Raw genomic sequence first — 12,951 nt, forward strand, 5'->3', positions numbered from 1 at the left:
AAGCACCTGCTTTCAGAGCCAAGGGACACAGTGAGCACCGAACAGGCTCTTGCTTCATCAAAACCAGATAATTTAATAAACTTTATTCTTGTCGGGGGAAGAACGAGAGGGAGAGCCACCTATGCCACCCTCTCAATAAATTAGATAGCACTAGGCCAATCCCGGGCCCTAAGCAAAGCGCGGCAGCCGAGCCCACGTTGCTGCCTGCTTCCCCTTCACAGAAGGGAGTTTTCCTACTGCTTGTCAGCTATGTCACAACCACGGGCCACATCCCCTCTGTGGTGAGGGTCTGAGGGCCCAGAGGATGTAGGGTACAGCAGCAGTGGCCAGAGAAAGGAGGAAGGATTCTCCTCCCCCAAACCCAGGGTAGAGGGGAGTCCTGGAGGAGCTGCTCCTTTTCCTCGGCTGCCCCACAGTGTGGGAACAGGGAGAGCTGGAAGAAAAGAGTGCACCCCTCCTCTAGGGGGAATGAAGGGCCCAAAGGGACCCCAAGAGTGAACAAGCCAGCAAGGCCCTAGTCAAAGGCAGGCCAGGAAGCCCACAGGAAAGGAGCCAGGCTCCTCCCCACAGGACAGCTTAGCTCAATGGCCACCCACCTGGTGCAGGACCCCAGGTGGTGGTGGGTCTGGGCAGCCAGGCCCCAGCCTTTCCATCAGCATCTGATCTTTAAAAGTATCATGCCCCCCAGCCCCTGTGTGCTCTCTCAGGCCAAGTAGAGGTTTCCCAGCACCTCTCCAGAGCCCAGAGGTTGAGGGCCCCACTGTGCTCATGAAATGGAAGCTCTTTGGTCAGTTCCAGCAGTCAGGGCCCCCCCTACAGAGGACTGCAGGTCTCCTCAATAGGACTGCCTTGGGCAAGGGCCAGATTATGGCTTGAGAGAGATGATGCAGGCCCTGTACATAAAAGCCTGGCTTATTCCACCACCGAGGCTACTTCCTCTTCCTCTCCATCTTCCTGGGTCTCTGTCTTGATCTGAGCAACCCCAAGGCGATAGAGGGTGTCCCGAATGACCACCTCGCCAGGCTGGCAGCTCTGCACGATGTCATGGATCTGCCTGTTGACAATCTCCCGGCTGGTGAGGAAGTCCATGAGGCGGTTGTAGAGGTAATAGTGGGTGGCGTTATCAAAGGCGATGGGCCGCTGGCGGACACTGCTGAGTTTGCTGTCCGTGGTAGAGGCATAGGGTGCCAGCTCAGGGCACAGTGATAAGGAACGGTGGCCAGCACTGGGGTCACTGGGATCTGGCTTTGTGTTTGCATGGACAATACGTCGTGTCACTGTCTTGGTGACTGGATGCTGGACAGAGTTTTCAGCCTCTGCCACATCCACAGAATAATGCTGGTCCAAGAGTTCAGGGCAGGACACACTCTACAAGAGAGAAGAGAAGCTGCTCTGTAAGAGGGACAACTGAGGGAGAACCTTGCCAGAGAGAAGCCAGGAGTCAGGCAGCCCTGTTTAAATCCTAAAGGCCGTGTACACTGTGTCTCCTGTGTGCCCATTTCTTCAGTAAGAACAGGCACAGGAAACTGGTCATCCCAGCACAGACGCTGGATTGCTTCAGGAGCTACATCATCATTGCACCTGGACAATTTGAGCACCAGAGGAATGGGAGGAAGTGGCTCTGAGGGACACTTCAGACACTTTTTTTTGGGTCTCTACCACATTTCTAAGAGCATGAGAGCCCAGGGAATGAGAATGTCTAGACCCAAGCCTTTACCTCCCATAATGTACCTGGGTAGAGGCACTCATTTCCTCTATGACTCCTCTCTCTAGTATCGGTTCTAATGCCTCTTCTAGTCAAGGCCAAAGGCAGGCCTTGAGTGCACATGCACCTCCTCGTACACTGCACCAAGACACAAATACAGGACTCTATGACTTAGCAGTTGTGTGACCCTCACCAGGTCTAGTTCTTTCCCTGGGTCTTATTTTCCTTTCCTAGTGAAAGGAGGGGGCCAGAGATGGTCAGTACTTAACCTCAGAACCACCTCCCTTAACACAGTTCTGGATGCAGAGTCACTGCTTTCTAAGACCACTGTATCTACATCTCAACAGGCATGCCCTGGGGCACACGCACAGTTGAATATGACTCAGGAATTAACAGTGCCCTTCAGTGTGTACGATGGCTCCTAGAGGTGACACTTTTCTGGATTCTCTGGAAAGCAGCCTGTTTTCACACACGGCACCTGGGTTTGGAACACCCAAGCATACTAAATGATACACTATGGCCTTGTACTGTGGTCAGTTAGTATAGTGTCTGCAGAACACACTGGTGCATCAACTGCTGATGGAAAAAAGGCTGCTAGAGACAGTTCCCAGGGACAGAGGTCTCTTTAGGTGACTTACCACAACTGGCTCTGTAGGGTTAGAGAAACAGCCCTGGTTCTTCCCCCACATCTGGCTAGTCAGCTCTGGGTAGCAGAGGTCAGCACATAGGGCCACTGGTGTGGCCATATCTACCACATAGACAGGTGGCCAGTGGCGGGAAGAGGCAAGCAGATCCACATGGTCACGGGCACTTTCACCTCGAACAAGATACTTGGAACCACAGACCACCTGCGGGAGATGGAGGGCATCATTTAGCATTAAGGAACCAGCATGCGGGCAGCTGAGAGAGGCCCTCATTCACCTCTTTCAAGGAGGATCAGCCTGGTGATGGAAGCCAGGACCCATGACATTTGATCCTTCTCTTTTTAAAAAAGAGCTGATTGTTACTGTGTATGTGTGCGCGCGCGCGCGCGCGCGCGCACGCACGCACACGCACACACACACACACACACACACACACACACACGTGTAAGGCAAGGGATGCCTTTTCAGGAGTCTGTTCTCTCCTTTCACAGTAGATCCTGGGATTAACTGAGGTTGTTAGGTTTGCCTGACAAGGGCCTTTAGCCACTGAGATGGCCCTCCCCTCCTACTTACATCCTTTGAAGAAGTCACCAGCTCATCCTTGTCCTGAGAAGACCTAGGACCAGCACCTCCGAACATCTCTAAACCCTGCTCCATATAACCCTATCAACCATCCTGGCAATGTGAGCACAAGGCTTAGGGCCTCTGGACTGAATTACCAGTATTCTGAGCAAGGCTCCCACCAGACCTCAATGGGCCGCACAAACAAGGATATCCACCAATCCGTCCTGTCGCCCACTGCTGGATGGATCTGGGTATACTGGAGAGCTGTGCTTGACCCCACCCATCTGTCAACTCTATGTGAAATGCTCCCTGTTACAGGCCCAAGACAGTACTTGAATCCCTGGACTGTCCACTGCTTCTCAGAAGGTGACATTGGGCACACAGCACCACATCCTGAGCGGGTGCTGATCTGTCACAGAGTAAGTGTTAAAGCCTCCCACCCCCAACCCCTCCCCCTCAGCTTGGTTCCAGTGAATGGCTGCCTCAGCCTCTTTTTCCAGCCAGCTCAGCCTGGCTCTCACAGCACTGTGAACTGGGGTTTCCATTCTGGTACCTTCCTCGGCCTATTCTGCCACCTATTACACAGCCTATGCCACAGTTTTGTATCTGCAGTGACTTTACCTCCCTGTTTTTCATTCAGCTCCATTCTAAAGGTCTCTGACCATCTTCAGAATAGTCTCGGGAGCCATTCCTCCTTTGGCTTTCGTCTCCTCTTCCTCTGTCCCCAGGCCTTGGCCTTTCCTGGCTGCCTAAAGACGGCAGGTCCACACCACTTTCTACCTCAGTTCTTCGGTTCCTCTAGAGCTATCGTCACAAGCTGTGGTAACTTTTTCCTCCATGACAATAGGAGGTCAACTAGAGAAAAACGACCTCTCTGCCGTTTACCACTGCACACTTAGGCAACTCGGGGCCAGCATGCAGCAGCAGGTTGTTTAACACATCCTACTGAATTACCAGGCCTCCTCTCCAGCCCGCAACGATTCCCCAGGTTGCACAGTGACACAGTCCCAGTCTCAAAGGGACCACTCAGATTCAACACTAACAGTCGCCAGTGCTCCCCTCACGCCACTGTCTTACCTGATGGGGGCACACTTTGTAGATTTTACCCCCTGTGAAGTGAGCTGGGGGCAGTCTAGCTCTGGCTCCATTCTGTACAGATTCATAGAGGGCCAATAAGGAGAAGCAGAGCTGATCCTGGAGAGAAGGAAAAGGTTAATAAAATACAGGCACAAATGCTAAGGTACCCTGTATCAAACGACCCTCTAAACCCAAAGCAAAGGAATCAACTGCTAGGCCTTAGGGCTTCACCAGCCCCTTCCTCTAGGTACAGGTAAACATCAGGAGGCTCCAAAGAAAGCTGCCTGACCCTGGCCTTGCCCTTTTTGTAAAAAAGCCAGAAAAACGTTCCAAGTGGAGTTACCATTTGAATCTGAATTTGAAGGAAGCATGTTTTCATTTCAATAGCAGAGAAAGCAAGTGAAGTATGGATAAACTCTACACACACACACACACACAGCATACAGTCTACATGCACAACAATCATTTTTATGAGCCTAAAACCAGTCTCTGTGTAAAGTGTCCCTTTATAAGAGCTCTGTGAGTTCTCAGTTGTTTGGATTTTATAAATGTGATTTACCGCCATACAGAGTAAGGAAGAACCAGTACTGGAAACCCAAGCCCAGGTCAAGGCCTCAGACACCATGTGGCTGCTGCTGGATTTTGGTTTCCTGACTTCCAGAACCCTGATCCAATACACATGCCCAATCATATGGGGTTTACATCCTATACCAAAAACAAATCACCGCCTGCTCCCAAAGCCCTAGTCTCCACTCCCAACACTCACCCTCGAGTCTTCTGGGCCAAAGGGGATGTCGCACTGCTCCAGAAGGTACTGTAGTTCCTCCCCACCATAGGAGCCAAGTTCCTCAAGCTTGCAGGTCCCTTCCTGCAGCAGTCTCACCAAGGCACTGCCATTGCCTGAAACACAGAATAGTTGCTGATGGGATGCGCTGCTGACAGCAACCTGACACCATGGCTAGTTCTTCATGCTTGACACCGAGAACAGGGAGGTGAGACGTGTAAGGTGGCAGGCAAGGAGCAGAAGCACATAGGTGTGTGTGTGTGTGTGTGTACATGCACACTTCACTGATATCTGAAGGCTCTCACTAGATCATGCCCCTGAAACACCTATATTTGGTACCAGAGACAGTCACTGCTAAGACCCCACAATAACTCACCTTTAACCCACAGTCTGTTTTCAGAACCAAGAGCTCAGAGGTTTCAGATGTTTGTAGCAACAAGAGGAAGAGGACCTATTACTTTACACTTATCTTTATCTGTGAGTGCACGTTATATGCACATGCACCATATACATGATGGGTGCCTACGGAGGTCAGAAAAGGGCACCAGATCCCTTGGAACTGGAGTCACAAGTGATTATGAGCCACCACGTGGGTGCTTGGCACTGAACTCGGTTCCTCTGCAAGAGCTGCAAATGTTCTTGATCACTGAGGCCCAGTGCTGTCATTAAAGAAATGTTCTCCGTATACTATGCTCCTGACCTAGCTACAGGGCAGCGCTCAGAAGTGAAGAAGCTGAAGTGAGGGAGAGCAGCACCATTATCTAACACTAAGAAACAATGTTTATAGCCAGCTACCACACAGAACACCGAACAAAGTAATATAATACTTTTTTTGTATTTCAAGATGTGATTATATTTGTATAGGAAAACTACTGATTTGTCCCAGTTTCTACCTACAGATGTGACACATGCTGGAATGTAGGTATCATTTTGGGCCATAATGTAAAGAGTATTTCTTCCTATCATTTTTGGAGACAGGGTTTATCACATAGTCCTGGCTGGCTGGCCTTGAACTCAGAGATCCACCTGCCTCTGTCTCCTGAGTGCTGGGATTAAAGGTGTGCACTACCTCACCTTGCCACAGCCTAGACACAGTCCTTGACTGAGCCATCCTCTTAATACCTAATAGCCACCCGATGCTCTTACCAGGTACTGGCTGCACATCCAGGTTTTTGTCTTTCTCAGTGTTGACAACCACAGCTCCTCTCATAAGTGGTGGGAAGAAGGGAGCAATAACAGAGGCATCGAACTTGGTGATGGGGATGCTCGCAGGGAATGCAACCTGCTCGATCACTTCCGTCTCCATTGTGGTCCAAAAGTCCTCTACGTTCACCTCACTGGAGCCCAAGAATTCAGGCCAGGTAAACTACAATGTGGTCAAAATAAAGAAGGCAAAGAAAAAACAAAACAAAGATAAAAAACAGGCAAGGTGTATGATCCACAGATTAGTAACAATACAGTATGATCTTTCTGACTCACCAGGAAATCAAGACTCTGGGAGACAAAGAAGCTGACAGCTACGTACTGCCTCGATACCCCTGAATTTGACAATTCAACACCAAGCTACCTCTTCCTCCTCTTACACTGCAGTACCCAATAGTAATAAGCCCCTTGCTACTACAGCTCTGTTCACGGCATGGTCTGTGGCTAAAAGCATTTTCTGCTCTTACTGAAGAGTTTGGTTCCCAGACAACATCAGGTGGCTCACAACCACCTGTAACTCCATCTCCAGAGACTCCAAAGCCTCAGACCTCCAAAGGCCCCTGCACTCACCTACACATACCTACACAAGACTCAGTTCCACATAATTAAAAAAAGAGGAGGAGAAGGAAACAGAATGTTGACCTAGGTTTAATTCTCAAACCACATCCTCAGTTCCTATATCTAGCCGCCAAGAATAACAGAAGTCTGCTTAGGAGAACGCCACGGTGTGCCAAGGCCTTGTGATTCCTTTCTTCAGGCTCTCCAGGACATCGACAGCACTCAGTTCTTACCTCCCTTCATGGAGCGAAGACTTAACCACTATAGGCGCCCAGCATTTACCTTAACCAGTTTCCTTTTCTCTGTAGTCCCCGCGGACACCAACTATAAGGCCTCACACAATAGGCAATCCACCACTGAGTTTCAGGCCTGTGCTACTTTTCTTACAAGCAGTTTATTTTTTGCTTGAACTGGCATGTCATCCTGTGCAAGGGCTCTTTACTAATCTCTGTGTCATTCCAATTTTAAAATATGTGCTGGGCGGAGCTGGCAAGATGGCTCAGCAGGTAAGAGCTCTGACTGCTCTTCCCAGCAACCACATGGTGGCTCACAACCACCCGTAATGAGATCTGACGCCCTCTTATGGTGCGTCTGAAGACAGATACAGTGTATTTCGCTGGAGCGAGCAGGGCTGGAGTGAGTGGGGCCGGCAGAGGTCCTGAGTTCAATTCCCAACAGCCACACACATAATAGCTCACAGCCATCTGTACAGTTACAGTGTACTCATACATGTAAAAATAAATAAAATAAATCTTTAAAAAAAAATGTGCTGTGCTGTTGGACGAAACGGGCACCTTCCAGGGTCCTCCAAGTGTGGCTTTGGCCTCTCACTAGCTGCAGGGCAGGTGCTGCTCAGCAGTGGAGAACTGGCTCAGCACATACGTGGTCCTGCATCAATCTCGAGCACCGAAATATAAATGTTAGGCCACTTTTCAACCTGTATGAGGCATACTCTCAACTGTGAGACAAAAGCAACCCTTCCTTCCTTAGGCTGCTGCTGGCATGTATTTGTTGAAGTAATGAAGCAAGATCTATGCATTCCATCCTTTGAACAGAAATCAGCATATGATAAGAATATGTGCAAGTATGAGCTATGCCTGCTCAGAAGGCTAAGACAGGAATATGAACAAACAAAACCAACCAAGAAGAAACACTGATATGTTTACATGTTCATGACAAACCCACGAGGGCTATTCACCAGCGCTGCACCTATCACTTCATGAGCCACCCCTCTAGTTACTATGGTGGAATGAGAGACAGAAACCTCACGTCAAGGTAATACCAGTGCGTTAGTCACTATTCTTGCTGCTGTGGCAGAATCCTGCGGTGGCTGGGGAGCTGCCCCTGCAGTGAGGAAGCGGGTGACTGCTGGTGCTTGGGTTCCCTCTCCCGCGTGCACGGCCCGGCTAGGGGGTGTTTCTACGACAGTAGATCTGCCTTGGAAATGCCTTCCAGACATGCCGAGGTTTGTGTCCATGGTGATTCTAAATCCAATCTAGTGACCAGCACAAGTAACATATGACCTTGCTGTAGTCAAAGGTAAGCCATCATAGGATCACTCACGCACACGCACATGCACACGCAAGCACGCATGCCTGCATACAGAATGTGGAGATTAGAGGACTTCTCGTGGCAGTTGGCTTCCTCCTTCCACCATGTTGGTACCATCTCAGGGATGTAACTCAGATCACCAAGCTTGACAGCAAGTGCTTTTAACTACTGAGCTATCTAACCAGCAAAAACACTGATATATATGTATTTATGTTTAAGTAACTCTGCTCCCTGATAGTAAATTCGGCCAGGGTATATTATCACTCTATTTGTTGTTAGACCTGATGCACTATTATTTTATTCAAGACTTAGGCATCTGGGCAGTGGTGGCGCACACCTTTAATCCTAGCACTTGGGAGGCAGAGGCAGGCAGATTTCTGAGTTGAGGCCAGCCTGGTCTACAGAGTGAGTTCCAGGACAGCCAGGGCTACACAGACAAACCCTGTCTCGAGAAAACAAACAGACAGACAAACAAAAGACTTAGGCATCTATATTTTTATGTATAGTGAGCTCCAGTTTCTTCTATTAAAAATGTCTGATATTAAAGAAAGATGTATTTATTTTTGTGTGTGCACTTAGGGGTGTAAGGTGCGTCAGAGGCCAGAACAGGCACTAGAGTTATAGTGACTGTGAGCTGCCTGGTGTGGGCACTGGGAAATGAACCCAGGTTCTCTGCAAGAGCATCAAGTCCTCTTAACTGTGGAATCACCTCTCCAGTCCTTGATCTTGCTTTGAAAGCAAGAGACAGCTATCTGTTGTCTGTTCTCCTTTTACAACAGGGATCACAAGTACCTTGGACTTTTATCACAACCTACAAAACCATCTAGTGTGAACTGTGCTTCAGAACCAGTACCAGCTCACATTACTTGCCTAGCACCTTCTTCATTTCATTCTGTACCTGTCCTTAAAGAGCTATGTTGCCCTATAGAGGTAGGGTTCACCCCCACACCCTTAAACCTCACACAGTTCATTACTCCTTGCATCATTATGACCTGTTTAACACCTATACTGTTCCTGGTTCAATTCTTAGGGAAGGAAACAAACAAGGCCTAGGGGTATTAATTCTTCAGGTAATGTGTTTGCTTAGCATGCATCACAAATTCCAGCATCACAAAAAGTGTGTGTGTGTGGAATGGAGAGACAGGGAGAACATAACCTGGTGTGGCAGCACATACCTTCAATCTCAGCACTTGGGAGACAGAGGCAGGTGGATCTCTGTGAGTTTGGGGGTAGCCTTGTCTGCAAAGTGATTTTCAGACAGCCAGGCTGTTACAAAGAGAAACCATGTCTCCAAAACCAAAAACCAACCAACAAACAAAACCCCAAATGAAACAAAACAGAGAAACCACCAAACTGTGCTTCTCTCTGATGTTTCTCAAATCAAATGCTGGGCTGTAGGAGGAAAAGGCCACTGGCCTCACAGGACAGGACTGGAGCCATCTGTCCTTGGGATAGCATGCAGCCTAAAGGAGCTGTCCAAGTGACAGTTTTGAAAGTGGCTATCGTGGCTGAGAGGGACTTACCTCCACACTCTTCAGTGCCAGCACGTTCTCTTCATTCCTCTGAGCCATTTCCACTTTGGGGGCCACACCACATATCCCACAGATCATGTCATTGTAGTCACGAACAGTGAGACACTCAAAGGCCCAATAACCATTGCACAACAGCTCCTGCAGCTGGCTCAGCTCCTCTGAGGTCAGTGTCTTCTCTGGAAGGACAGCAAGAGGTCACAGAAAAAGACCCTAAAAACACTAGGAGTAGCCAGTACCCAGCAAGGACAGCAATCTACAAGGATTCTGGTAGCAAGCCCATGGGCAACTCCAATCGGAGGGCAGCTACCTTGAACTAACACCGTCTAGGTACTAACTGTCAGGATTGGGGGCTTTGAATATACTACCCAGCTAATTCTTACGTGACTTTAATTCTTTTTGAACCAGGAGCCAGTACTGTCGTCTTTTATGACTAGATACACAGAACGAATGCTCAAAACCACACTGCCACCAGGTGGCAGAGCCAAGCCTCAAACTGGATTCCACGAGGCTGTCTCATTTGTCCTACCTGAGACAAAGCATAGAACTGGAGCTGTAGAAATGGGACAGGTGAATAACAAGCAGAAGGACTGCAGATGGAAGACTTCCTGGGTAGGAAAGGATATGGTCCCTACACATGGGTCTCCAAGAGAGTCTTGGAACTGAGAGACATCAGAGTGAGTCTGACTAACAGGCTACAAAGCCAAGTTTATCTAGGACCAAAGGGCATGATTCTAAGTCAGTTGTGAGTTCTTGATAAAGGCCCCTGTACACATAAAAACATTTTCCAAAGTCAATGCAGCATTTATAAAATTCTGAACGAAGACTGTGTTACTCGAAACACAGGGCTAGCTCCTTTTCAAAATACCAGACTCTCACTCCAAATGACTTGGCTACAGCATACCACTGAGTCCTCAGAGCACTCAGGACTGACCTGGAAAAGAGGCAAGGCCTTTACCTGTTTGTTCCTGCACAGACTTCAGTACAAGACTGACAGACACTCTGGGGTCCTCTCCCAGCTTAATCTGGTTACGGATGGCGAAAAGTAAGTCCAGGCTGACTAGCAACTTATTCCCCACATTGAAGAGACCTGCAGTTAACATAAGCAAAGGGATCACTGTAGCGCTGACAGTGCAAACAAATGAACGTCTACTACAGAGGGTAAGTTACAGCCAGTCGGAACAGAGCAGTACAGTTTAGAAAAGGGAGTGCACCTAACTGCTCTGCTATGAAGTTCTGCATAAGCCACTATTGAGTGAAACACTGCATAGCATGATTTTACTTTATCCCAATATCAAAACAAGAAAGGGCTCTCTGTCTCTGGCTTGCTCTTCCCAGCTCTCACACAATCACACTAAGGGTGTCAGGGTGCCTCCTGACCCCTGCACGGGGATCACTCTGGAGATAAAAACTCAGGTGAATTTAAATGCAGTCAAGTCAGGGTCATTTATACACAACACAAGGCACAAACGTGACATAAACAAATGAGCACATGTTCCAGACAAGGAGGCCACAGGGTAAGGAGGGCCTTCCTGGGCACAAGGGTAAAGGCTGAAACCACAATAGCAAAGCTCTGTCCATCCGAAACACAAAACAAACAAAACAAACAAAACAAAAAACCCAACCAGAACTCTCACACTGTGATGGAAGGGAAAGTCACTTTGGAAAATGGCTTGGTAGTCACTATCATACTAAACATACATCTACCATTTGGACTGTCATGTACTTCCTTAGAAGAATGCAAATATATTCTCACACACAATCTGTAAAATGTTTATAGCACCTCTATTTGTAATTGCCAGACCGTGGTAGCAATCAAACATCCTTCAGCAGGTAGGAAATCAGTCACTGATAAAAAGGCACACACTGATGCACACTAAAACACGGGAGCCAGGTTCAGGGGACCATGTACTATAGGGGACCGTGTACTATAGGGGACCGTGTACTATAGGGGACCGTGCACTATAGGGGACCGTGCACTATAGGGGACCGTGCACTATAGGGGACCATGTACTATAGGGGACCATGTACTATAGGGGACCATGTACTATAGGGGACTATGTACTATAGGGGACCATGTACTATAGGGGACTATGTACTATGCTCTATTTACATTATAGATTATGTTTGCTCTGCGTGAAGGGCACCACAGGAATGAAAGTTAAACAGCTACTACACGAGGTGAGTTCAGTGACAACAAGAGGCTCAACTGCCTCAAGATTCAGCACGCCTGGCAGAACTCACGGAAAATACGACAAAGGAATTCTTTTATTTGTTTTCTTTTCTTTTTTAATTTCTTGAGACAGGGTTAATGTGGTTATAGCTGTCCTGGAACTCGCTATGTAGACCAGGCTGGCTCAGAAATCACAGTGATCTACCTTTTGCCTCCCAAGTGCTGGGTACTCTATGTAAATTTAAACAGATTTTAATCACGCACACACACACACACACACACCCCTGAACACTAGCCTACACACACACACACACACATATACACACACACCTGAACACTAGCTTACATAAAGAATACGGGGGAAAAAATGGGAATAGAAAATGGTTAAGATCACAAAATAATATTAAATACTAGCTGGCAATCTAAGACTTAGCAGGAATTCAAAATAAGGAAATGTAAGGTTCTAAAGACAAAGAATAAGTTGTATTTTAATCCCCAGTACAAATTCTGTATGTCAATTCAGGATTCACACTCACTACTGCGATTGGTGCATGGATTTTGTTGTTGTTTGTTTTTTTGAGGTTCAAAGACAATTTTATTTGTGCATTAAAAGAAAAACCCCAGGGCAGGAAGCTGCAAATCTCAGCAGCTGCCCATAGGAGAATGTAGGGGTGACAGAAGCCACCGCCCCAATTGAGCTGTCATGGAGGTCAGCCAGCCACAGAGTGGGAAAGCAACCATATGTTTGGTAGGAGCTGCAGGGAAAGAGTACGAGAGAACCAGAGAAAGCGAGCCTAGAAAAGAGGAAAAGGAAAAGCAGTCTATATTTAACATGATGAATAAAGGGCGGCTGAAATACAGCAACTCCATTTTGAGAATTCATGTCTCCAGAAGACAGAGAGACATGCATTAACTCTTCCATGATAAGAAGACAGTGAAGCAGAGCCCCCGGCATCCTTTTCAAAGAAGTTGTCTCTCTATCTACTGGCAGAGGAAGGCGTCCACAATAAACTGTTAGGATAGCGCGAGCGTGCTCTCCCTCTCTTCAGAGAAACTAGAATGCTAACACTGTTCTAAATCCTGACGTGCTGTAGACAATGAATACATCTGAAGGACAGAAGACTCCTGGCAAGTGTTCTTCTCAGGCAAGATCACTTTGGTTT

General features: G+C 47.9%; 1 protein-coding gene across 2 annotated transcripts in view; it reads right to left on the reverse strand.

Moving 5' to 3' along the window:
* Nucleotides 1-49: 49 nt before the first annotated feature.
* Hmgxb3 (HMG-box containing 3) overlaps nt 50-12,951 on the reverse strand; it is a 47,003-nt gene continuing 34,101 nt past the window's right edge. For both annotated transcript variants that reach the window (XM_031365794.1, XM_031365795.1), the window contains 7 exons: nt 10,574-10,705; nt 9,610-9,794; nt 5,921-6,140; nt 4,757-4,890; nt 3,991-4,107; nt 2,344-2,553; nt 50-1,368 (listed from right to left, as the gene is read on the reverse strand). In XM_031365794.1, the coding sequence (XP_031221654.1) occupies nt 913-1,368; nt 2,344-2,553; nt 3,991-4,107; nt 4,757-4,890; nt 5,921-6,140; nt 9,610-9,794; nt 10,574-10,705 (1,454 nt within the window). In that variant the 3' untranslated portion in view covers nt 50-912. The remainder of the gene's footprint in view (nt 1,369-2,343; nt 2,554-3,990; nt 4,108-4,756; nt 4,891-5,920; nt 6,141-9,609; nt 9,795-10,573; nt 10,706-12,951) is intronic.

Source organism: Mastomys coucha, unplaced genomic scaffold (assembly GCF_008632895.1).
Source record: "Mastomys coucha isolate ucsf_1 unplaced genomic scaffold, UCSF_Mcou_1 pScaffold13, whole genome shotgun sequence".
Lineage (NCBI taxonomy): Eukaryota > Metazoa > Chordata > Mammalia > Rodentia > Muridae > Mastomys > Mastomys coucha.